This window comes from Amblyomma americanum, unplaced genomic scaffold (genome assembly GCF_052857255.1).
Source record: "Amblyomma americanum isolate KBUSLIRL-KWMA unplaced genomic scaffold, ASM5285725v1 scaffold_12, whole genome shotgun sequence".
NCBI lineage: Eukaryota > Metazoa > Arthropoda > Arachnida > Ixodida > Ixodidae > Amblyomma > Amblyomma americanum.
Genome location: NW_027526484.1, coordinates 2553058 through 2580144, shown reverse-complemented (window position 1 = coordinate 2580144; position 27087 = coordinate 2553058). Strand labels below are relative to the sequence as shown.

General features: G+C 48.4%; 1 protein-coding gene across 1 annotated transcript in view; it reads right to left on the bottom strand.

Annotated features, from left to right (window-relative positions):
- Positions 1–27087, bottom strand: part of LOC144111888 (uncharacterized) — a 49494-nt gene that overhangs the window by 21834 nt on the left and 573 nt on the right. The window contains exons 2-3 of the mRNA XM_077644916.1: positions 22670–23151; positions 5613–6813 (exon numbers count right to left, since the gene is read on the bottom strand). Of these exons, the coding sequence (XP_077501042.1) occupies positions 5613–6813; positions 22670–23151 (1683 nt within the window). The remainder of the gene's footprint in view (positions 1–5612; positions 6814–22669; positions 23152–27087) is intronic.

The window sequence follows — 27087 nt, the reverse complement described above, 5'->3', positions numbered from 1 at the left end:
TTGTTTGGTCCCACGAGCAAGAAATGGCTTTCGCCGAGCTCCGCCTGCGACTTCAAACGCCGCCCGTTCTTGCCCATTTTGATGAGCGAGGTGACACTGAGATACACACCGACGCCAGCAACATCGGCCTCGGCGCGGTTCTCGTGCAACGCCAGGATGGCGTTGAACGAGTCATCGCTTATGCAAGCCGCGCTCTGTCACGCGCAGAGATGAACTATTCGACGACAGAAAAAGAATGCCTCGCCATTATTTGGGCTGCTGCGAAATTTCGCCCCTATCTTTATGGACGCCCTTTCAAAGTGGTCACTGACCACCACTCCTTGTGTTGGTTGACCAACCTGCGTGACCCGTCTGGACGCCTGGCGCGATGGAGCCTTCGCCTGCAGGAGTTTGACCTCACCATTGTTTATAAGTCCGGACATAAGCATGAAGACGCCGACACCCTCTCTCGTGCGCCTGTCGAACTCGCAACCCCCGACACGGACGACGACATCAGTTTCCTTGGGGCTATCAATTCTTCTGATTTCTCAACCCAACAACGCGCCGATCCAGTGCTACGACCCCTCATCGATTATTTGGAAGGCCAGCCAGCCACCGTTCCTAAATGTTTTTCTCGACACCTGTCGTCGTTTTCCCTGCAACGAGGCGTGCTCTATTAGAAGAACCCTGGTTCCAGTTCGCGCGCGTATCTCCTCGTCGTGCCGACAACACTTCAGGAGGAAATACTTTCTGCGTGCCATGACGAACCAACCTCTGGCCATTTAGGATACTCTCGCACGCTTTCCAGAATCCGCCAGCTGTTCTACTGGCCCAAACTCGCCACTGTTGTCAAACGCTATGTGCAGAGCTGTCGGCAATGTCAGCGCCGTAAGGCCCCGACCGCCAAGCCTCCGGGACTCCTCCAACCTATTGCACCACCACGCGCCCCATTCGATCAGGTCGGCATTGACCTTCTCGGTCCGTTCCCTTTGTCCTCGGGTGGCAACCGGTACATCATCATTGCCATAGACTACCTCACTCGATACGCCGAGGCCAAAGCCTTACCCCGTGGCACAGCGTCCGAGGTTGCGGATTTCTTCGTGCATCAGATCGTACTTCGGCACGGCGCCCCGAACTACGTCATTACCGACCGAGGAACCTCATTTACTTCCCAGATGATGGCCGAAATTTTTCAGCTAAGCGGGACGACCCACCGGAAAACTACTGCTTACCACCCGCAGGCAAATGGGCTGACAGAGCGGCTTAATAAGACTATGGCGGACATGCTGGCGATGTACGTCGATGTACAACACAGGAATTGGGATACGATCATACCGTACGTGACATTCGCCTACAACACAGCAGTTCAAGAGACGACCCGTTTCACACCGTTCCGCCTCCTCTACGGCAGGGAGGTTCAGACGATGCTCGACGCAATGCTCCCTTGCGCAACCGATGACCATCTTTCTGCTGACGCTGAGGAGTTTACCCACGAAGCCGAGCAGGCTCGTCAGCTAGCCCGTATTCACATCACCCAGCAACAAGACAAAGACTCGCGGCGATACAACCTCCGGCACAGACAAGTCTCCTACCATCCCGGCGACCAGGTTTGGGTATGGATACCTGTTCGACGACGCGGCTTGTCCGAAAAACTCATTTGCCGCTATTTCGGTCCCTACAAAGTCTTGCGGCGCGTCAGCGACGTTAATTACGAGGTAGAACCGGACGCTGAACTTTCCCAGCAGAGAACCCGTCGAAAGCCCCGTCCAGAGATCGTCCATGTTTTGCGCCTGAAGCCGTATTTGGCACGGGGACCCACCCAGAATCTTCGTGCCTCTCTTGTGTGATTAATTGTGCTTGTGTGTGCTTGTGTGTGTGCTTCTGTTCGCGCGCTCTTCTGCGCGTGTTTTTTTTTTAAGAGGGGAGGAATGCCAGGTGGCGTTCGTGGCGCTCGGAAAGAAGACGACGCTCGTGGTGCTCTCGTTTTGAAAGACGTTGAAGTTCGCCGTCTCGCCAACTGAAGGACGTGCTGCCGAGCCCTGCCTTCTAACAGGTTCCCTCTTGTCACCAACACCGTGACAATATCGTCTGCATACAGGAGGGCTGGTAGCCTGCGAGTACGAGTGGCGCCATCCCTCATGTAGGTGAGGCTGAACCCAACTCCGCTCTCCACAAGGCGCTGCTCCATCCCCGAGATAAACAACATGAACAGGATTGGCGACATAGGGCAGCCCTGACGCAATCCCCTAGACACGCTGATTGGCCTGGTGGTTGAGGCCCCCCAGTGGATCACAGCCTGGGTTTCAGTGTATAAAGCCTTCACCAAGTGTAGTAGCGGTTCTGGGATAGCCTGTGCCTCCAGGACCTCCCACAGTCGATCGTGCTTCACTGAGTCGTATGCCTGGGCTATATCCAGAAAGCCCAGTACCAGCTCTCACTTCTCTTTGGCGGCGATCTCAATTGAAGATGTCACAACGAAAAGGTTGTCTTCCAGTCGGCGATTGGGTCGAAAGCCATTTTGCAGTTCGCCCAGAATTTGAGCATTTTCCGCTCATCTCTGTATGCGAGCTCGCAGAATGTGGCAAAACAAGCGATACAATGCAGATGTTATTGCAATGGGTCTATAGCTTTTCAAGAGGGCCTTGTCTCCTCCTCTCTTTAGTACCAGCTGTATCCTTGAGCACCGAGCAGTGTCTGTGGTCATTACATAGTTCAAGGCTTCCCTGAGCTGTTCCCGTGTTCTTTTCTCCATCTTTTTTATTAGTAATGGTGGTATGCCATCCAGCCCTACTGCCGAGCTTCGCGCCACGTGTCGCAGTGCTCGCTTCAGCTCCCCCTCTGTGACTGTGTCACATCCCGATTTGACAGGTGGGCTTGCGGGTGGTAGTGCTGCACTATCCTGGCCTATCAGGGATTGGAACTGGTGGGCCATATGTGTTTCAATGCAGCCCAGGAAGGCTGCTTCCACGTACTCCTCCCCTGTGGTTGGTTCTCGCAGGGTCACCGTGTCAGCTTTAGCCACTGGCTGAAGTGTCTCTCTGGGTAAAAAAGGCAATAACTGCAGTAAAAGCTAGCCGGCCAATCCAGAAGACATAGACCTAAAGCATGGTGGGACAAAGAGGTGTCCAATGCCCTAAAGCAACGTAAAGTCACTTGTAGAGAGCTTCGACATGCCACACTGTGGGGCACACCTGAAATAATAAATAGGCTGTGGGAGGCATACGTTGAAGCGAAAAAGCATATGGTCGCTTTGGTACAACAGAAGATGCTGGCAGTTAACAGAAAGCTCCTCCATGAAATAAAATCAGCTGGCAGAGATGGCCCAGCGAAATTCTGGCGATATATCCAGACCACGACCGCACCGCGACATTGCGTGGAATGGCCGCCCAAGCGGAAATCACCCACCCGCACACAGCCGCCAGGGAGGCTCTCTTCACGCTCCCCGTTGGCGTATGTTCCCGCCCTTCTGCCGCCAGCCACTCGTACTCACGCCGGAGCAAGTCCTTGAATGGCTTGTTAATGCCAACGTCTAGCGGCTGCAGCTGCCCCGTCAGACCGCCAGGAATCACCAGCATATCTGTATCTTCTTTTTGGAGCTCTGCCTTCACTTTCACGGTAAGGTGGTCGCGAAATGAGTCCAGCACGAGGAGGTTCGGATTGCGATTTTTGAGGGATGCCCCTGGCCTCAAAAGCCACACCCGACGGTACCAATCAATAACTAAGTCGTCCGTCATAAAGCCTTTTTCGTTCACTCGCACAATCACACCATTCGGGAACATTTCCTTTGGCATAGTTTTTCTTCTGAAGAGGATGTACGGTCGGAGCTTTGTGCCATCTGCCAAGCATGATAGCATAACAGTGAACCGAAGTTTCTCGTTTCCTGTCATGAGAAGCTTAACCTCGCGAGCTCCCCTCACGCTCACTGTTGTGTTGCTCGTCATGTCGAAGTAGACGGGAGTTTGGTCCGCATTGCCGATTTGGCCGAGCAGGTATTGCCGCGAGTCGCGGAGCTTGAGGTAGTGCCTATGGAAGGCGAGAACTTTCTCCTTGCAAGCAGCAGGCAGCTTCTGGCATACACTAGTACGCCGACGAAGAGAGAAGCCAGCCCTCTTCATAAATTTCGAAGCCCAAGCCCTGCTGGGTTTGAAGTCTGTTCGGAGTATTCCAGCTTCCGCAGCAAAGACCCGGCCTTGTTGCGTGAACATTTCGCATGTCACTGGAAGGAACCGATCACGTATTTCGGTGACATACGCTGCAAGCTTGACCTCCAGCTCCAGAAAGCGTCCCGACTTCGGCCCACGGAAACCTCTTCGCTTGGAGTCGCAATAGAAAATTTTGTCTCGCTGCTTCCGCCACTCCCGCACCAACCGTTCAGAAACGTCGAACTTGCGGCCCGCCGCACAGTTGTTGGTTTCTTCGGCGTAAATGATGGCCTCCCTCTTGAACGCTGCAGTAAATGAGCGCCGAATGCTTTTCGAACCTGGAGAGCTCATGGCAAAGCAAGCTGCCTGCAGTCGAGTCAAAAGCATCGGCTCTTCCAGCACACATCGGCATTCCCCAGAAGCGCCGCTAATTTCGACCACCTGGGGATCTTTAACCTGCTGTACTGACATCGCACAGCACACAGGCGCCTTTGCGTTTCGCTTCCATCAAAACGCTGCCGCCGCGGTCAGGTTCTAACCCGGGTATCCTGTTCAGTAGCACTGAACCATCGCGGTGGGTAACGGTGCAGTGCGCAGTAAAAATAAAAAATAAAAAATCCTGGCCAAAAAGCACGCGGAATACCTGAATGCTACGCTTGGAGCCATAGAGCAAACAAAAACTTCTAACATCGCAGTAGCGTCCCTGATAGATTGTTTTTCTTTTTATTGGCAGTGCAAGGTTTCGTTTCGATTGTAAGTCGACGCCCCCACTTCAGAATTTTAAATTTCAAAAAAAGGGTCGACTCACAATCGTGTAAATACAATCGTGTAAATACAATCGTGTAAATATGGTAACACTGCGCCAGCACTTCTAGCAACATACAAGTTTTTAGGAGTTTATGAACATAATTACAGCAAACATATTTTTATACCTATACTGCAGTGTACTGTTTACAGTAATAAAAATATTCACTGTAAAAGAAAACTGTAGTACTGGTTGTGTGCCGACTAATATTGACATGTGCACTACTTTGACACGCCTCCATGATAACAGTTTATATACCGCAGCGCCGAGTGCAATTGTTTCAGTTCATGCTAGCTTATCGCTGACAGCAGCCAAGCTGTGCTGACACTCATTTGTACTTTGTTAATGGAATAAAAATATTCCTTCAGCGTGTTTCACTGCCACTGCCTTGGTTCCTACCTGCACGGAAGAACACCACAAAACATTTAAGATATGTGGACATGCACTCAGGGCCTGACTCCTCCCAATTGGCTCACTCTAAAAGGCTTGGCAGCCAAAACAATTTTTCTGCAAGTGCGTCCTAACTGTGAGTATGCACACTCTTCCAGTAAAACACAATGTGCCTGCCTATAGTTCCATCCATTTCAGGCAACTACCACTGCCGAGTTTCAAGGCATAAGTGGAAATAGTGCTTCGAGCAGTGCCAGTTCAGCTTACTACTGCAGATGACGAATCCAGTTCCTTACCTGGTGACAGGGCATCAAACAGACCAGGCCAGGCACCCACTGCTGAGGCCACCAGGAACGAAGCCCGGTCAGAGCGCATGAGCTCCCAGATCATGTCACGGGCTACTGCACGCTCACCAAGGCTGCGGCACAGCGCAAACATGAACCGCACGTATGCGGCCTGTGGCAGCAGACTTTTTGGCTGCCAGATGCTACAAAAGCGGGCTATCAGCACGAACAGGAGTGCCGCCTGCCGATCCGGTGCGGCATGCGCCATAGCGATGAGCAGCAGATTTTCCATCTTGGTGAACAAGGGGGCCTTGCACTTCCCCTGGCAGAACTTCACGATGAGGTTTGTCTTGCACCTGCTCAGCAGGGTGAGGACGGCGCACAAGAACGTGTTGTGCTCAGTATTCGACACGAGCACCGCCACAGAGTCGGACTGCTCGGAGAGTGAGGCCAACGTCCTGAGCTGGTCCAGAAAAGCCCTCACTTCCTTGGAAAGAGAGATTTCGGACAACGCCAACTCCCCCAGCTGAGCATGTGCAGGACTTTGCAGGAATTGCATGTATGCAAATGCTTCTTCACGCTTCCCTTCCTGTACCTCTACCGGTCTAGGCAAGCAGCTCTTCTCAATGAGCCGTGGGACCAGGGTGGGCGATGCTTCCTGTACCTCTACCGGTCTAGGCAAGCAGCTGTTGTCATTCAGCTGTGAGGCCGGGGTGGGCGATGCTTCCTGTACCTCTACCGGTCTAGGCAAGCAGCTGTTCTCAGTTAGTTGTGGGGCCAGGGTGGGCGATGCTTCCTGTACCTCTACCGGTCTAGGCAAGCAGCTGTTGTCGGTCAGCTGTGAGGCCGGGGTGGGCGATGCTTCCTGTACCTCCACCGGTCTAGGCAAGCGGCTGTCCTTGCTAAGCCGTGGGGCCGGGATGGGCGATGTTTCCTGAACCTCTACCGGTCTAGGCAAGCGGCTGTGCTTGCTCAGCCGTGGGGCCGGGATGGGCGATGCTTCCCTGCTAAGCCTCTCTGGCACGCTGTGTGGAGGAGTGAGTGGGGACGTTAGAGAGACTATTTCTGGCCTGCTGCGTTTTCTGCAAACTTCTTCCTCTTCTTCCAATCCATTAAAGGGGCCACCCTCACTCATTTGGTGAACCGAGTGCCGTCTCTTTGTCGGCGGCGCCACCTCCAATGGCCGTCCATTGTGCATTTCGTCATGTGAATGCTGGAGAAAACAGAGGTCAAGTTAGTTTCGACACCACCAAATGCTGAAGTAAATGAATAAAGTAAAAATGTTATAAACTAGCGGCAAATAAAATTTTGCTGTTGATGCAAGCAGAATTATTATGATGATGATGATGATGATGGATTTTTCTGGCACAAGGGCATCTCCCACGAAACACAAGAAGTGCTACGCAACATGTAACAAATGTCTACTAAAGTATACGGTAATGTCTAGTACAAATTTATTTTCAGATGTTCTCTAGACAATGAGGCAAAAAGGGGTGCTATATACCTGCTGATGCTCCGCCAGAAAAGATCTAGAAAACTTCTTCGTAAGAACTCGCTCAGAATTTAACATATTTAGGCATTTTTATTTTTTGAAAATGGCTGCTTTCATGAAGCCTGTAGACTCAATATCAGTATGCTACATATTTAGAGCCCTCTAGAATCAACCAGTGGGATCCCAGTAAAAAAAAAAGGGGGGGGTCCAGTTGAAACCAATGGATCGAAAACCAATTGTGTTTTCGCCACCCATTGGGCTCCACCAATTGAGTCCAAATGGTGCTTCCAGTTAGAAATAATTGGTTCACCCAACCAGGCCGAATGGACCACCAATTGAACGCAATTGCCATACCTATTTGACTCAAATGGTTTGAACTGGTCAGCAAAAAAAAAAAATATAGAATTATATTGGAACCAATTGGCCTTTATTCTATGACTTCTGTGAGACTGCTGCCAACATTTCTACAAGGGACCTGAAATTATAAATACATGCCGTTAGGAAAACCAAGAGAGACTAGCAAGTATGCATTACACACAGAGAGTCAAACGCTGTGTACCAACACAAGTTCTTGACGTATATCCACAGAGCACACTTTTTCAGTCACTAATATACACCACCGATGAGACCGTCTAGCTGGAGCCAGTGGCGAGTGAACATTAAGCGAAGTTATCTAATTTAAGAATGCCCACAGTGATGGTGGAAGTGATGAAAATAATTCAAGAGATTAAGCTATTAATATCTCTTTTACAAGAACACAATTAGCCTAGCATTCTGTTTTATAGCCAGCTAAACATATACACAGAATGAAGAACATCAGTCACTTACGCACAGACTTTCCAATTGGATTGTCCAGTTGGAACCAACTGGAGCTTCCAGTTGGGACATCAACTTCCAATTGGTTTTCTTGGTTCCAACTGGAAGCCCCAATTGATTTAAAATGGTTACAGTTGGGCAACCCAACTGGAAGTGCCAAAATCAATTGGAAACTCAAAAACCAGTTGGGTAATCCAGTTGGAAAGCAGAACCAATTGGAATGCCCAGCTGGAACTCGGGAAACCAAATGGACTACCCAGTTGGATTCATGAGTCCAACTGGCTGACCAATTGGATCCAAATGGTTCCAATTGGAACCAAATGGTATGCCCAACTGGACCCATTGTTTCTTTCTTTTACGGGGCTATTTCATTAGGTTTAGTGCTCATGCTTTTTTTAGAGCTGCAGATTTTGTTTACTCAGATATTTGCAGTATAGCTTGAACTGTAAAGGGCAGGCAGCTGCCCTTTGCAGCATAAATACACATGCAAATGAGGCAAGAAAATCCGCTTCGTCAGTCTCTGCCATAGTTTATTATATAAGTGTCCAATAAAGAAAGCTGAATTGCTTGGCATTAAAACTGGAAGTAGCAGGATGCTTGCTTTGCAGGGGCCACCTTCCAAATTTCTCTTACACTGAGAAGTTTCATACCTGCATACGTTCTCGAGTAGACTTCTCGTCAGAGAAATTTTTAAAACATTGAGTGGAAAGTGTATATTTAGAAAAGTTTTCAAAACATTGGTGAATAAACCTCTATTATCAGTATGTTTTTAAAATGTCTGTGAATAAACCTCTTTTGTCAGTGTGTTTTTAAAACGTTTGTGGATAAGCCTCCATTATTTTATGAGATGTTTTTTAAACATATCAATCTAGAGTTGGACGCGGCTAATGTTTGGAGTTGTTTGAAGACGTTTTATAGAAGTTATGTGTTTCATCGGCTGTGACCAAAGAGCGCCATGGCACAGGGTACTTTTCTTCGACTCAAGGTAGGGTCAGACACCCATTTCCCAAGCACTGCACCCTAAAGAAGCCGAGCACCAGGCAGGGGAAAGCTTGAACCCACTGCATCACCGGTGGCTACCCGGCGGCACTGGGGATCGAACCCCACACCTCCCGCATGCGAGGCAGATGCTCAGACCACTAGGTCACCGTTGCGGTCTGCAAGCAGAATCGCATGCAACGGTGCCAAATTACATCATGCACGAAAGCCATTAAACAGTGACTAGGTTGGAGATCCATCAAACGTCCACGCTCTGTGCAGGAAAGAAAAAGGTGTTGGGTTCTTGACCAGAAGACCAATAAAGGCTGCAACATTCACAATCCTCCAAGTATGGGAGGGCGGCAGACATCTTAAACAAGCTTAAAGGGACATCAAAGGCAAACTGCATTTCAAGTTCTGGAGCAATTTTTGGAGCAGAAAAATATTCATTTTGGAGAACCTTTGTATCAGAACGGTAATCCTGGAGCAACCCGGGAGCAGCACAAATGGAATAAAAGGAGTCACCCAAAAGATTTTGTTCCTAATGAGATAAAGTTCAGCCATGTGTAGCTAGAAAGAAAAAACAGCTGTTGAAAAAAGTGACAAAAAATTTTATTAATCCTGACACTGTCTTGCACGCGAGTTCAGCCAAGCATGCTTGACTAAATGTCTGAAGAACACGCTCACTAGAAACATTCTTTTTTTTCATTGGCTCAATTTAAACCTGGTTATAAAGAAATTAAAAAAAGTGGGATTTTTCGTTACTTGCAGTTTCTGCGAGAACAGTCGAAAGCACACTGCATAACTGAAACTAAAATAAGAAATAAATGTAGGTGAAATCATATTGAAAATGTTTACAAAAACAGCGTTACTCGAAGTAAGAAACACGGAGAAACGTTTCGCGATCGCGCTAACTGCGGCAGCAGCCGGCACCCCCGCCGCGGCTCACGCAATGCTGCTCCGCGTGGGGTGGGGAGGGCGGGTAGGGGCACCGCGGCCTCGCCGCAGAGGCACATGCTTCTTCCTGCATGTTCCCTCTCTCGGTTATCCTCTCGGTTATCCCCTTGCTGTTGCCCCTGGAAACGAACTCCTCACCTTGCGTTGCCTGTGCTCTCCACCGTCCCCGCTCCCAATGCTTGAGAGCTATCGGCATCGGAATCACACGAGCAGCCACGCGGCAGCGATGGTCGTGCACTGCTTGTGTCTTTTCCTTTTTTTGCTATGACCTATTATTTTTTCGGTGCTTTTGAGCATGAACTGTTGTAATGCCACGTAGCATGACGTTCCAAAAGAGAAAGTGCCAGAGATGCACCGATGGCGCTGGAGCATGGCACGTTGTGTCAACTGCAGCCGCTGGCTGCAATTGGCGTTCGTCTTATGTCGGTGCTTTATCGTCATGAAACTTCTGCGTGGTTCTGCCAAATTTCGAGTGGCTCAGCAGCACTAGCTAACAGAGAGATGGCGTAGCCAGTTCGTTGCACCAAGGTCAACCACCGCAATACCTTCGTTACATGGAGGTCTGAAATACATGCGCTTCAATGCAGGTGCTGGGGAATTCAGAAACTTCATAGTATCGAGAAATTCACTATATTGAGGTTCATTACGTTTAGGTTTAACTGTATCTCAATGCTTCTTGGAATTTTTTTACTAATTCATCAAGCTCGCGAAGTGCATCAGCAAGGCTGAAATTCCTTGTTCCAACAAAGCTTGACCTTGTTGGGCCTGCTTCAAGCTTTTGTTTCTCAACCCAGAAGATACTTGTTCAGCCCTCTTCAGGGCTGACTGACATGATGCAATTTTTTGATGTAACCGACATGATGCGCAAACATGGAAGAAGGAAAACTTGGGAGAGGCCCTCGTTATCCGAGCTGCACGCCAAAGTGCGCTAGAAATCACGGGCTTTTGCAAGGACTACTGGGAGTCTGCCCGACGGCGTAGCCAATAGTAATGCTAGGCGTAGCGTTGTTGTCTGCTGCAATGCCTGCTGCGCATGCGCAAGCATGCTGATACAGCGGCCAAGAAGGGAGCAGGAGGAGCCAGCTACACAAATGATGTAACTGCCTCTCCAGAGTTCTTTCCTTCCTCTATGTGCGCGAATAAACTGGCTGCTAAATTATACCACGAGTATAGTGAACTAGAATACTTTCTAGTGGCACGACCGGTGGCTGCTGGGGCCAGATCGGCTGAAGCGAGTTGACACTGACGGCCGCCAGGGGCGCTGCTGCGCCTTTTCCTAGCCTCCGGCGCGCACGTTGGCAGCACATGGCAATGCGGTGTGTGATTTAGCTCGCTTCGCGCGCGCGCTGTCACGCAGTTAATTTTACTTTAGCGTTCGTATCTTGCTGTTAAGTAGGGATAGCAGTGAGCAGGAACTATGTAGCATCAGTGTCAGGGAATTTAACGAAGTTATGGCAACAAGAAGAACTGATTCTCACTGTTTTGCGCCAGGCTGCCGCACCGGCTACCCGGGCGCGCCTAAAGCATCGTTGTTTGCCGCACCAAGAGACGACGAGTTGCGAGGGAAGTGGGAGCGGAACATGCGAAGGGACGACAAGAGCCTCAGGGAACTATCAGCAGTGTGTGAGCACCATTTTGAAGCCCACCTCATATTGCGCGACTACGTTCACGTAATCGACGGCGTTGAAGTGCATATACCCAGAGGCAAGCCGTCGTTAGCTCCCGGTGCCATTCCGACGCTGCTGCCTGGGTGTCCAGCCTACCTCTCTGTTAAAACCCCTAAACAGAGGACTGAAAGGAAAAGATCTGCTTGTCAAACAATTCCACCACGAAGCAAGAAGCCGTGTCAGGACGTGAACAGCGCTGACAACGAACATCAAGAGCCGGGAGAGCTGGCTGCTACAGAATCCTCGCCTTTCTCGTTTCAGTCGCTCCGTGGACTCGCTCCTTCGACGAGCTGGTGCCGCTTCGAGGACGAACGTTTCGGGTTAATTTTTGCGACGTCTTCTTTGAAAATGCAAGCAAGGCTTGTGATTACGCATGAGCGAGCTGTGGTTTTCAAGCCTGTCGGAGGCAAAGTTTGTGCTGACATTTATTACCAAGGAGTGATGTGCACAGAAAAAACAGTTGCCTCTGTTGGCGACGCTGCAGCTGTACTGCAGGATGCCGAAGCAACTTGTGTTTGCAAGGGAGCAATGACGGATGATGAATATAGGCAGGTGTTACCGAACTTGACGGTGAAACTTCAGGCAGCAACATGCAGCAACGGACTCTGCGTCTTCAGCATAAAGTGCTCCCGTCCGTTGGTAAGTAATTTTAAGAGACTTTCATGTACTAGTCTCGTATGTATGTATTCTTTATTCCAGCATTTAAACAGTTGCGTTTTTTTTTTCATCGACAGGACTTATCTGCCCAGAGTGCAAGTCGCATCGAAAGTTATTGCTGACCCGAAAGTCGAGCTTAAAAGCCCGTGTGTCCAAGAAAGGAGCTCTTGCTCAGCGTCTAAAACTTCAAAGGCAGAAGACAAAACGTTTGAAGACCAGTGCCACTGCATTAAAGGGCCAACTGAAAGCAATGGCAGCTAAAAACAAAGACATCAATGAGAAAGAATTTGCCTCTAGAATAGAAAGTCTCCCTCCAAAACAGCGTGAAGCAACACTTCACATGTTTAAATCTGCTTCAAGAAAAAGCACAAAAGGCATGCAGTATTCTAACGAATGGGTCCTGGAGTGCCTCATAATGAAAATGAAGAGTGCCAGGCTTTATGAGCACCTGAGGAAGGAAAAGATACTGTCACTCCCGAGTAAAACAACTCTACGCAAATATTTGAAATCCTACAGAACAGGGTTTGGTTTCTGCCCAAAGATCTTCAAAGTCATCAGTGAAAAGACGGCCACAATGGATGAATATGCACGCCACGGTGGAATTATTGTCGATGAGATGAAGCTCTCTCAGCATCTTTCTGTGACAACGGCTGGCCACATAGATGGTTTCGTGGATCTCGGCAAGTTTACATCGACTGAGGACAAACACACACCATGCGATCACGGAATGGTTCTGGTTTTCGTACCGTTTGTTGGAAAATGGACCCAAATTCTTGCAGCATTTGCAACAAGAGGGAACATTTGCGGCAGTACCTTAACGAAGATCATGATTGAAGCCATAATTTTGGCAGAAAAAGCAGGGCTGAAGGTTGAGTTCGTAACATCAAACGGAGCAAGTTGGAACTGACGGATGTGGACATTAATGGGCATCAAGGCATCTTTGGACCACATTAAATGCAGTGCACCACATCCTGTAGACGAGCACCGTCAACTTTTCTTCATGTCAGACTTCCCTCACCTCATAAAGTGCCTTCGAAACCGGCTGTTGAGCTTGGATTTCCAAACACCAAAGGGCCAAGTAAGTATTTGCCAAAGCGGCATGCTTAACTGTTTTCTGTAATTTTTGTTCCAGTCATTCTAACTGGCAGTAAATAATTACTGATTTGCCTTACCTGCAGGTGACAATGCGAACTATTCGAAAAGCTGTGGAGCTGGACGGAAGCAATGTTACCCTGCAGGCTATGCATGCATCACATCCAGCCATACGAACCCTAACAATTTCGAGAAAATGAGAGTCTCCTTTGCGTTCCAGCTCTTCAGTGAAAAAGTAATTCATGGGCTTCAGCTGCAAAAAGCCATGTTAGAGCCTCTGTGCGGCAGCATAACAGCGACAGTTCACTTTTTTGAGTAAGTATTGCATATCATAGAATGATAACTCCACTACTCCAGGTACAAAGAAAATGCCTTATTTTGTCAACCTAACCTTCAACCACAGCCTAGATCAAACTGGGACTAGCCTGCCTGACAACAAGTCTCACTTAATACAGTGTGCTATAGTGAACTGGTGCACGACCACATGACTAACTGAACGCTTTATTATTTATGTGTCGTAAATAAGTTAAATACCTAAGTGTGATTGAAATTGAACATTAACATTGCTCTTGCAGGATCATTCATGGTGTTATACAAGTCATGACGTCACGCTTTCCAGCTGAAGCACTGCGTCCGAACTCTGCATCGGCCGACAAGTTGAATTCTTTTCTGTCGTTTCTGTCAGAGTGGGAACGCCACACAAATGGGCAGCGGGGCTTTCTAAGCCAGTCCACAGTAACTGGACTGCGTGTAACTCTATGCAGTACCTTGTCGCTGTTGAAGTATTTGACTCAACACATTGGTTTCAAGTATGTAATGACAAGCAGGGTGAGCCAAGACCCCGTGGAACATCTTTTTGGCATCGTCAGACAGTCATCGGGATGCAATACTCATCCTACACCTCAGCAGTTCATTGCTACAGTGAACTGTCTCAGCTTCAGCAATCTTGCACACTCTGTGTAGAGAGGAAACTGCGAGCCTGCTGTTTTAAGTTCACTCTTGAATGCAGATGCTGGTGAGCAGGACACTTGCACTGGGAGGGAGAAACTCATTGACAGATTTCTCGATGCCGGAAACTTGGATGCAGCCGACGCCCTGCTCACAAAAGCTGTGCCTGACCATTCTTCCATTGTTGTGGCATCAAGCGACTGCAGGCTAACCTTTTACATTGCTGGTTACGTCGCACGAAAATGCGTTCTAAAAACGGGTTGTGAAAGGTGTCTTAACCTTCTTTTGCTCACCAAGGAGGCAGCGGACAATTTAAACATGGCCGAGCTTGTCCGTTTAAAGGACAATGGTGGGTTACTTTACCCTTCAAGCAAGTTGTTTAAATTTGTGGCTGACCTCGAAGAGTCATTCACAACCTGCTTTAGCCTTTCAGAGCTGCACTCTGAAAGTGTGCTTGATGTTTTGGACCTTGCTAAGCAAAAGCAGCAAACTGAGCTTGGATGCCCTGAGCACGCTCATACCATAGCTGCAGAAATAACTGCATTTTACCTAACTACTCGTCTGCATTTTTTCACCAAGAGCATTAATCGAGCCAGCGACAGCAAGCGGCAGGCGTCAAAGCACCTTAAATTGAGTAGGTGCTGAACAAGGCAATGGCAGGGAAGTTGTGGATTTTTGCAAACAAGATTTTTTTCTGATCATTTCTGCACTGAAGTCAGTTGTAAATAAAAGCTTCATATGGTGTTCATGTGTACATAGCTGTGACATCAATTTTATAATTATTACTACATCAAAAACAACACCAAAACCCACATCATAGCAGTAAATCAATCATATTTACAAGACCATTGACTTCTCTGAGCCATATATGAGCTCAAAATGCCGCATAAAATTTAGCTTAAACGGTTTACTTCTGAAAGTGTGTGGACAATAAATGGCTGTGAGTACACACACTAAATGGCATTGCTTTCGGGTCTTGATCTTCAAACCACAGCAATGGTCGCGCAAATAATTTGCTCTGTATGTCATGCTGACCGCTTGTCATTCTGCGATGGTGTTTTGCGCCAAAAAATCACTCTGCAAGTCGGAGTTTAGCAGACGACGCGACAGTAGGAATGTTGTATCCTTGCTTAGGTACGTGGTTTTCAGACGCGTTTCAATAATTAACAAGCCTAGTCACTGTAACTGACAGGCGGAGAACAGCAAGAAGTAATAAATGAGCGATTCTTATTAGTAAATGAGATGAAAAACGCAAGATGACAGACGACCTTTTCAAAACTACGCGAATTCCTGTGCCTATGAAAAGTTGCGGTGGCGCCATCTCATGGCGTCTGTTAGAAAACGGCTCGCCTGCGCCTCGCCACTCGCGCCACTAGAGAGTATTCTAGTACACTATAACCACGAGCCAGCCCACAAGTGCTCTGGGTTGCCAACTGCAGAGACATTTTAGTAGGTTGCCAACTGAAAGCCAGTATGGTTCCAAGAATATTTGTGACAGCGACTTCTTTTTAGCGCAGCTAAGGAGCAATATTGATCAATTTTCCGCTTTTGGAGCAGAATTGCGCAGCAAAATGTAAATGTATAAAGCGCAAATGGCGCAACTGGAGCACCAAACAACAGGGAGGCTACTTTTAACTGAAAACGGCACCCTTATAAGCTACAGAAACCATCCAGAAATGATTTACAGGCATCGCCACCACAGGCCGTTTTCGCAAGCAAAATGCGGCATGGTGTCAAGATATACTTTTCTTATGCACAGATCCCTGAGGGTTGAGTTACACCACCACCGTACACCTCAGAAATATAAATCTTGGAGTATCTTCCCATGAAACACATAACTTCTATAAAACGTCTTCAAACAACTCCAAACGTTAACAGCGTGCAACTCTAGATTGAAACATTTAAAAAACACCTCATCAAATAATGGAGGCTTGTCCAAAAATGTTTTAAAAACATACTGACAAAAGAGGTTTATTCACAAATGTTTTATAAACTTTTCTAAATATACGTTTTCCACCAAATGTTTTAAAAATTTCTCTGATGAGAAGATTACTCCGGAACGTATGCAGGTATGAAACTGCAGGTACGAAACTTCTCAGTGTAAGAGAAATTTGTAAGGCGGCCTCTGCAAAGCAAGCATCCTGCTACTTCCAATTTTAATGCCACGCAATTTAGTTTTTTTTTTGATTGGACACTTATATAATAACCTATGGCAGAGACTGATGAAGCGGGTTTTCTTGCCTCATTTGCATGTGTATCTATGCTGCAAAGGGCAGCTACCTGACCTTTGCGGTTCGAGCAATACTGCACATATGTGAGCAAATAAAATCTGCAGCTCTAAAAAAAGCATGAGCACTAAGCCTGATGAAATCCCACTGGTTGATTTTAGAGGGTTCTAAATATATAGCATTCTGATCTGGTGTCTACAGGCTTCATATAAGCAGCCATTTCCAAAAAATAAAAATATCTAAATATGTTCTTAGAGAGTTCTTACGAAGAAGTTTTCTAGATCTTTGTTGGCGGAGTTTTAGCAGGCATATAACACCTCTTTTTGCCTCATTGTGCAGAGGACATCTTAAAATAGATTTCTTCTAGACATTACCGTATACTTTTGCAGATGTTTGTTACACGTTACGTAGCCCTTCTTGTGTTTTACTCTTGACGGCGCAAGTCCAAATAAAATGGTAAAAAAAGGAATTCCATTTTCAAACCCAATCTGCTCACCAATAACTGCGTTTTTGGCTGACAAACAAAAGAGAACAAAGCCAAAAAGAGGAACCATTAAGTGAATATTTTCCATAAACAAACTTTTAACGGCATTATACTCAGTGTCCCGTTATAACAGCAGGCACAAGCTGAAGATGTCGGCGGTCGTCTTGTTGAGCCGTTCGGTGAGGCCGTTCGTTTGGGGGTGGTAAGCGGTTGTTTTGCGGTGACTGGTGCCGCTTAGGCGCATAACCTCCTGCGTAAGGGCCGAGGTGAACGCTGTTCCCCTGTCAGTTAAAACAATGGTGGGTGCACCATGACGAAGCACAATGTTTTGAATGAAAAAGTTCGCAATTTCGTCAGCAGTACCACGGGGAAGAGCTTTAGCCTCACAGTATCGGCTGAGGTAGTCGGTGGCAACCACAATGTAGCGGTTGCCCAGTGAGGACTCCGGAAATGGGCCGAGTATGTCCATGCCAACTTGGTGGAAGGGAACCTGAGGCGGATCAAAATGCTGGAGTAGGCCGGCTGGCTTAGTCGGCGGCGTCTTGCGACGCTGGCACTCGCGGCAAGTTCTTACGTAACGTTTCACAACTGCAGCAACCCTTGGCCAGTAGTATTTTTGCCGTATTTGTGCCAAAGTTCGACAAAAACCCAGGTGACCAGAAGATGGGTCATCATGGCTCGCCTGCAGGACTTCGTCGCGAAGGGCCGTAGGCACAACGAATAGATAGACAGCTTCTGTTGGACTGTAGTTTTTCTTATACAGGACGCCGTCACATAAACAGAACGGCAACAGCCCGCGCGAAAAGATTCGCGGGGGAGACTGAGCGCTTCCTTCTAGATACTCAATGAGGGGCCGTAGTTTGCTGTCGTCTCTTTGGCGTTGAATGAGGATGGACGTGGAGATAGCACCAAGAAAAACAGAATCGTCGTCGGGGTCAGCTCGGTTGTTCTCGATAGGAGCACGAGACAAACAGTCGGCATCACTGTGCTTCCTACCAAACTTATAGACGATGGTGACATCGAATTTCTGAAGTCGAAGGCTCCAGCGTGCAAGCCGTCCCGAGGAATCTTTGAGGTTCGCCAGCCAACACAGCGAGTGGTGGTCGCTGACGATCCTGACAGGGCGGCCGTATAGGTACGGGCGAAATTTTGTTACTGCCCACACAATGGCCAGGCATTCTTTTTCGGTGGTGGAATAGTTTGCCTCAGATCGTGACAATGTGCGGCTCGCGTATGCGATTACGCGTTCGAGACCATCCTGCCTCTGCACAAGGACCGCACCGAGGCCGATGTTGCTGGCGTCTGTGTGTATTTCAGTGTCGGCTGACTTGTCGAAGTGTCCAAGGGTGGGCGTACTTTGGAGACGAGTGCGGAGGTCTTCAAAAGCTTGCTGTTGCTCCAGGTCCCAGAAGAATGGTTCGGAATCTTTCGTGAGTTGCGTGAGGGGCTCAGCGATCTGAGAGAAGTTCTGCACAAAACGTCGATAATAGGCGCAGAGACCCAGAAAGCGGCGCACACTGCGCTTATCGGTGGGCACAGGAAAAGCAGCCTCGGCAGCAGTCTTATTGGGGTCTGGGCTAACCCCTTTAGCGCTCACGATGTGGCCCAGAAACTTCAACTCTTCGAAAGCGAAGTGACACTTTTCGGGCTTCAGGGAAAGACCGGCCGACCGAATTGCTTCGAACACAGCGCGCAGGCGTCTCAGGTGCTCTTCGAATGTGTCAGAAAAGATGACAACGTCATCCAAGTACACGAGACAGGACTGCCATTTGAGATCGGCAAGAACGGTGTCCATCATCCTCTGGAAGGTTGCAGGAGCCGAGCACAGGCCGAAAGGGAGCACCCGGAATTCGTTCAGACCGTCCGGTGTAATAAAGGCGGTCTTTTCCCGGTCGCGTTCGTCCACCTCGATTTGCCAATAGCCGCTTTGTAAATCTAGTGATGAGAAGTACTTGGCGTGGCGCAGCCGGTCCAGGGAGTCATCAATACGTGGGAGAGGATAAACATCCTTTTTAGTGACTTTGTTTAAACGTCTGTAATCAACGCAGAACCGTAGGGTTCCATCTTTCTTTGCCACTACAACAACAGGCGATGCCCACGGGCTCGTCGACGGCTGTATCACGTTGTCCTTGAGCATTTCTTGAACTTGGCGGCGAATGACATCGCGCTCCTTCGAAGAGATGCGGTAGGGCAGCTGACATAACGGCCGTTGGTTGGCGTCAACTATAATTCGGTGCTTTGTGAGCGGTGTCTGCCTAACCTTGAATGTCGAGGCAAAGCAGTCGCAGAAAGACTGGATAACGCTTTCCAAGCAGCGTTTCTGGTTAGTTGGGAGGTTTGGGTTCACATCAGTGTTTATGGGAGTGGTCGGTTCCTCCACTGATGCCGGGGCTCCGGACAAAGCGTGCTGTCCCACAAATTCGCTGAGTTCCTCGAAATACGCAATAGCTGTTCTGCCAGGCAAACACTGAGGTTCACAACCAAAATTGGTCACCAAGAGTTCGGTTCGGCCCTTGTCCAGTTCAACAATTCCTCGAGCAACACAGACTTGCCGACCAAGGAGCAGCGACATGGTGGTTTCAGCAATGCCACGAATTTTGGTGCTGTTATCGCACTCTACAGTAACAAACATGCTGGATCTTGATGGGATCAAAACGTGGTCGTCACAGACGCATAACTTAGCCCTGCGTGGCTCGGTATCGTCGTCGACAGGACCTTGGGTGGAAAACGACACGATTAGCTCCAGGAGGTTGATAACGGCACCGTACTCTTGAAGGAAATCCAAACCGAGTATGAGGTCTTTGGAGCACTCGGGTAACACAGCAAAGCAGCCAGGGAAAGTAACACCGCGGATCTGGATTCGCAAGTGCAGACACCGATCGGAGTTACCATGTGGCCACCAGCTGTCCGGATCTGCGGCCCAGACCAAGGGGTCAGAACCTACCTCAAGACCGTGGCTAACCGTCTGCTCATTACCGAAAAATCGGCGCCGGTATCCACGAGTGTGGTAACGTCATGGTTGTCGGCGGATACCGGAATTTCGGGGGAGGCCAGTCGGTCGCAGCACGTCGTCGAGGTCGTCGGCTCAGGTCGTCGTCGGTCGGAGCGTCGCGGCGAATCATCGAGTGGAGGCTCTTGACTTGGTCCAGTAGAGGCAGCCCTACCCCCGGAGGACGCCGTCTTCAGTTTTCCCGACGTGGGGACGTACCTCTGAACTGGCCAGAGGATGACGGGCGGCCGGGCGAAGAGAACCGTCTTGGGGATGGCGATCGGGACTGGCGTCGCTGCGAGGTCGAAGATTGCATGTTTTCATCCAGGTACTGTTCGATATCCCGTGGTCTTTCACCGTAGCGTGGTCGAGGTGCGTCAGGTGGAAACCCCCTTAAACCCATCCTGTGGTAGGGGCAGTGGCGGAGGATGTGGCCAGGCTCTCCGCAGTGGTAACAGAGTGGCCGATTGTTTGGCGTACGCCAAACGTGCGCTTTGTTCATGGGGGGCCTAAACTCCTGCGGCACGGAGGGTGCTGTTGCGATTGGCTCCTGCAGGTATTCCACAGGAGCGATGGGGGAAAAGGCTCGCATTGCTGGCCCAGGACTTCGTAGCGCCTCGCTGTACGTCATAACGGAGAGCACCGGGTGTGGAGCGGGGGGTGGCTGCACAACTCGTTGGATTTCTTCGCGGACCACATCCGTAACGGCAGCGACGCTGACCTGTGGAGCTTCAAAGCGAAGTTTCGCCAGTTCCTCATGCACCAGGCTTCTTACAAGCTCCCAAAGGTCCTCGGCGGGCAGCGACGTAGGCGTGTACTGGGACTGAGAAGCGGCTGCTACAGTAGCCTGTCGTCCGTAGTGGGCGCCCCGTTCCTGTAAAGAGCGTTCGATACTCATTGCCTCCTTGGTGAAGTCGGACACTGTTCGTGGCGGGTCACGGACCAGTCCGGCAAACAGCTGCTCTTTTACGCCACGCATTAAGTGGCGTACCTTCTGGGCTTCGGGCATAGCAGGGTCGGCCCGATTGAACAGCCGGGTCATGTCCTCGATGAACATCGCGACGCCCTCATTCGGCTGCTGTGATCTCGAGCGCCGGGCGATTTTAGCTTTCTCTTTTCTTTCGCTGCTGGTAAATGTCGCTAGCAGCTCTCAACGAAAAGCCTCCCAGGTGGTAAAGGAAGCTTTGTGGTTCTCAAACCAGGTTTTGGCCGAGTCCTGCAGCGCAAAGTAGACGTTGCGCAGCTTGCGCTCGCCGTCCCACTCATTGAAACCCGCCACTCGGTCAAAGCTGGCCAACCAGTCTTCGACGTCCTCGAACCTGTCCTCGTGGAACGGTGGCGGCGATCGAGGTGCATGAAGGACAAATGGCGGGGCAATCCCGGAGTGCTGACTTGTCTGGCTAGCCACGGTGGATGTCATGGCCCTTACCGGCGCTTTCAGTTGGCCGAACTCGGGTTGTAGGCCTCGCAGGCTGCGGCTCGCCTTGTGGACTGGTGTTGTAGCCACGCGTTGAGAGCTGACGTCAAAGGTGTCCTCGAGGTCAGCGTACATGGGCCATCACCCAGCACCTCCACCAAATATGTCACTGAGAAACGGTTGGCGTAAGCAGGGCTGGTTTACTTGCTTTAATTAGACGCGCAAGACGTTGGAACGCGCAAGGCAGCAGGCAGCATGAGAGATGAAGAAGACGAAGCATCTAGCCCCGAGATGGCTCAAGGCTTGCCAACTGCCAGGAAATGCAGTTTAGCCGCTGTATGGCACCACTAGAGTAGTTAGTAGCGTAGCAATATCTTAGTAGTTGGATCTTGAACTTAGACCTTCAAGCTTTTTAGACAGGAACTTTAGTGTGTATTGATCCCAAATATGCCATTTTTGCAAAATCGAAATTTTTGCACTTTTTGATCATTTCAAGACCCGCGTCTCACCTTAAGGGGTGAAGCTGGTCATAAAAAAAATTTTAATACCTCAGTCACAACTATGAAACTTTCAGGGAACATGTGGTTTAGCCTCCCTATTCCAAATATATGTCATTTAATTTTGTGTAGAGCAAGTAGTTGTGCACTTATGTAATACGTTATGTAAGTTTTTTGCCGAGAGCTTTGAAGGAATTCTGCTGCAGGGAACTTACCAAAATGCATCCCATTGGTTTCTCTTGACATTGAAGAATGCAATAAAAGTAAAATTATCGTCCTATCTATCATAGAACTGGTTACACGATTTTGAAGTCGCCACTGCAAAAACAAATAAAAATTTTTCTTCCAGCCATGAAGTGGCAACTTCAGAACAATATAACTCAACTTCTATGATAGGCGGCAAGTAATTTTACCCTTATTTTATTCCGGTAAACCAATGACATGTCTTTTAGCAAGTTCTGTGCTGAAAAATTCCTAAAAACTCTCGGCGAAAAGCTTACATAAAATATTACGTAAGTGCTCAAGTGCCTGTTTTGCACAAAATGAAAAGACATCACAGAAATCAGCACGAAAAAAAAAACACTTTCCCTGAAGATTTCAGAATTGTGAATTCACTAATTTTTTTTCTAACAGCAACTTCCCGTGAACCGCCCACACACATCAATTGTAGCCAAAGAAAATAAAAACCGACAGTGCAGAACAAGTATACAGCAGCAAATATGGACAGCCAACAGTCAGCAAGTACATGCCAATGGGAGTCTAATGGCCAGCTTCATCGCAACCTGACTTGATTCAATATGAACTGTCAAAACGCAAATGACGAAGGTGTGTTTCTGACTTCACCCACCTGTTCCTGGCCCGGTACTTCCTGCCCCCTGACCAGAAGTGGTGCCACTCCTGATGACTGCTCCTGGCCACATGAGGCACATCTCCTGTCCCTCAGCTCCGTAGGGTGATGCAAGTCTGGCCTAAACCACAGCCCGAGCTCGTTTCTAAACAGCTGCATGTTGTCCGAAATCTGCCCCAATTTTTCTACTATTGCCATCAGTGCCGCCAGCACCGACCCCATTTGCTGTGGCTGCAGTGGGCACTCTTGTCCAGTTGTGGCACTTTGCTCCGCCTCCTCCGACGAACTCTCCTCCCTTGATGGCCTTGCCCTGCTAGGTAAGTGCGCTGCCTCAGCTGGCTGTGTCCCCTCTCGCAGCTGCCCTGTGCCGGAGGCCGTCAACGTTGCAGCCGCGGAAGTCCGCACTGTCATGGGGCAAACCACAGGGAGCTCGGCTCCAAGGTCGCGCTGCTCGGCTGGTGACGCAGCTGCTGCTGGGTGCGCTGCAATCAGGAACAGGAAATGTGTCACCTGGGTTATTTCCAAAATCCCCACCGAGAGCAGAAAACCTTAAATTGACTTTTTTTTTGCAAATAGGCATTCAATAGCTCCTCCCCAAGGTTTCAAACAAAAAGTATTCAAAGAGTGCCCCACTTCAAACGCGCCCTCATAAAGAATGGAAAGCATACACCTAGGAAGACACAACTGATATCTCTGCAAAGTTAAATTTAATCAATCACTAACTAATAACGCAATTTGCAAACTACTACGGATATTTGGATGACATTGATGGGCTAATTATACATGCTGGTAAACATGAGCACGAGACAAAGAGGGTCCAACTCCATATCAGGCTCCATGTATTGAGCAGAGACTTCCTTTTTTTCTTGCAATTTCACGCCCCCATTGAGGTGCAGCTATCCTATTTCATTTCCTCCAATGGCAAAAGGTAGCGGTGGCGGAGAAAACTAGGTAAGGGTTAGCTCAAGAAAAGGAGGTAAAAACAAATTTGGCAAAGGCATAGCATTCTTCAACATTTCCCCTTCATTTGCAGGCTTTAGCACCACGCTTTACTTGTGAGCTTGTTAACTGTTTCACCTGGACAATGCATAAGTGCAATGGCGACGATTCTGACACTGAAACCAACCAAAGTATCAAGTGCATCGATGAGTGTCACGTTGGTTGGCAGTCTTTAAATGCATTTCGCCGCAGACGGACCCAGCAGGAGCAGATCGACAGCAATTTCTTTTCTAAAAACGCACTCAATCAAATGGCCTCTCCACTCTTAGGTAAGAGGTTAGGTATAAGCTACAGAAGCAGCCTGCAGACACCTTGCCTCATACGTTCCTCAGTGATGCAAGGTGAAGCTACCCACCCACACCTTGAATGCCGCCAGCAGCACTGCCGGCAGAAATATCTCCCTACCGATTTCCAAATGCACATGCACACACAGAGGAACAAATCAGTCAGTGGTGCAAGTACACAAAAAACCATAGAGAAGCTAGAAGGACAATTAACAAATCAATACTACTTGCAAACCTATCCTGTAAAAGATTTCACCATTGAGAGATAGAAGTGGCCAAGAAATGAGGCATTTTCATAATTAACACTGACTTTGCTTCGCCTATTCGCTATATCCAAAAAAAAAGAGAGACACCCTGCATTCACCTCCAGTTTTGTTTACACTGTCTGTGCTAATGGCTCACACTTTCCAAGAACACTACTCTTAGCTGAAGTATGTTCCTGTCCTACCCCGGCAAAAGAGAAAAACCTCTTGACAAGCAGGATAAAAAAAAATTGTCTGTGCTTAGCGTAACGTTATACTGTTTAAAGGCAATAAATAACTGCGGAAAAAATTGACACTCTGCTGGTCCTAAAAGGAGACTTCTTACTGAACAATTCTCGCCTCATGCGCACCTCATGCTCTGTGACATCCTACCTCTGATCTGAAAATGCAAAAGCCTGGTCGTGGTGAGGCACAGGACACACATGCAGAAAAGCTGGCATCGTCATCGGCATTGGCGTCATTATCCGTGAGCGAAAAATACACGAAAAATCCCCAGAGAAGCAACCTAGGAGGCAGGTGGGGCACCTCGGTCACATGGCTTTTGTGATGTCATCAAAACCTGTCTGCCGGATTGTGAGCAAACTGCCCACCATGACAGGTGGAATTTAAATTTGATTTCGTTTGATGGGGTTTAACATCCCAAAGCGACTCAGGCTATGAGTGATGCCGCAGTGGAGGACTCTGGTAATTTACACCACATGGGGTCCTTTCACGTGCATTGACATCGCACAGCACACGGGGCCTCCAGCATTTCATCTTCACTGAAATGTGACTGCCACGGCCAGAAGATCAACCTGGGTCTCACACGCCCCACTGCTGGCAGCACCTGCCATTGCAGGGCAAGGAGCGGTAGGAGGAGCCCTTATGGTCGACAATGATCAATTCCACATATATGGTGGCACTAAACCATTAACGCTATCACGTTAAACTCTTCAGGTGGAGCTTAAGTTTCCCCTCCAATTTTCCCTTCTCATCTGCACTGCCACTTACGTCAAACAGAATAATTCTTGAGTGGCAGTGGTTGAGTAAGCATGAGTCCACAAAGAATAAAGGTTTGAACATGGTTGAAAATTTGCACGTAATAACTGCATATGCTCAGGACAGAAAACAATGTATATTGCGACACAACATAAAACTACTTGCAGACCTGTGCACTACTACTACGTGGCGTTCAATTGAGTGGAACAGTACGAGCATGAAATCTGAATTTTTATCACGAATCCTTCCTCTTCATGAAGGGTACTTTCCAGCTGATTTTTAATGCCTGCTTCGAGGAGTCTGGCCCTCCATGGGTAGGCTTTTCCATAGCCACCTTTTCTTAAAGAGAAAAATAACTAGAGTTAAAAGGGAAATGACCATTACACCCCGATTTCACTCTGGAGATCAAAAAGCCTGGATACTTTGAAGTTGCTCTTGCGCCAGCAGTGTGTGAATGGCTGAGGTTCTAACACAGAAGCAGACCACAGCAGCAAGACCACAGTTCAAACAGACACTGACAGGCGCAGCCAACTTTTGCAGCAGGCAGTTGTTGCAATTCAAGTAGAGACAATACGAATCCACAATATGGGCAGTGTCAAAGAACTGGAGAATTATGCCCATGCTCTAGACCCTACAGCTGCCACTGCACCTTTCCAGGCTTATGCACAGTCCACAGATGCTTATATTTTATGATTCAGCTAGATGTGGGCATAACTGTTAGTAAACTGTTTTGCAAAGAAAACATGAAGCAGCAGACAATACCTGGATTCTTTTGCCAGGCAACTTTCTCTGTCAGCATCAAAAAAGCCCCTAAGCTAAGCTGGTGATGACAATCAACAGAGTGGGGATCATGGTGGAAACGGCAAAGGCGAAGGTCAATGTGGAGGTCGCCCGCAAACAATATTGTCTCCTGAGGAGACCACCGAGTCTGGGCTAGCAAATAGTATAGACCTCAGGCACACCAGTGACTTTTTTCCAGCAAGAATGTAGCGACAAATCCTAGGCACACAGGCATGGATCATATGACTGCAGAAAGTACATGTTCCTTAGCCAACTTAGCTGTATTCTCACAGATCAGTATGAAGATAGCCATTCTGAAGCACTAACATTGTTGCGTCTAAAAGCCACTTAACCTCCCAAACACAGATATTGCTGCAAAAGAAAATAACTGCAAGAGAATCCTTAAGCATAAGCCAGTGACTGCAACAAAGTGGGGACCATGGTGGAACTGACCAAGCTGGAAGTCAACATGGAGGTTATCTGCAAATACAGTCTTTCGAAGTGACTACAAAGCGTCCATCTGCCGTGGTGGCTCAGTGGTTAGGGCACTTGGATACTGAGCTGAAGGATCTGGGCTTAGTATCAGGAACGGCGGCCGCGTTTCGATGGAGGCAAAACACAAAAGGCGCCCATGTGCTGTGCGATAGTGGTTTCAGTTACTTTGGAGCCTTCCGCTACGATGCACATCATGGGCTTCAGGAAGTAAAACCTTCCAATTTGCAATTTTTTGTAAATCACGTCCAACCTCAAGCAAAGCAGTGGCTTCTTTACGTAGTACTGCAGTGATATGAACATTAGTGGTGTGACACTGGTGGACTGCACTAGACACTGAAAATGGGGCATTAATTATGCTCTGAACTTTTTAAGATTACATTATGCTGCACTCGGATGCATTCTCAAATTCATCCTCTCTCTCACACACACACACACACACGCATGCACACGCACACACACAAATTAAAAAGAGACCAAATCAAATTATTTCTTAATCATGATGGCAGCAGGCTGTTACTGCCGTTTAGCCCAATTACGAAACATATCACCTTCACCCAAGCAACAAGCCTCAGATTGCGATGCTTCGCAGTTACTGCCCATGAATAAAAGTCCATGCTGT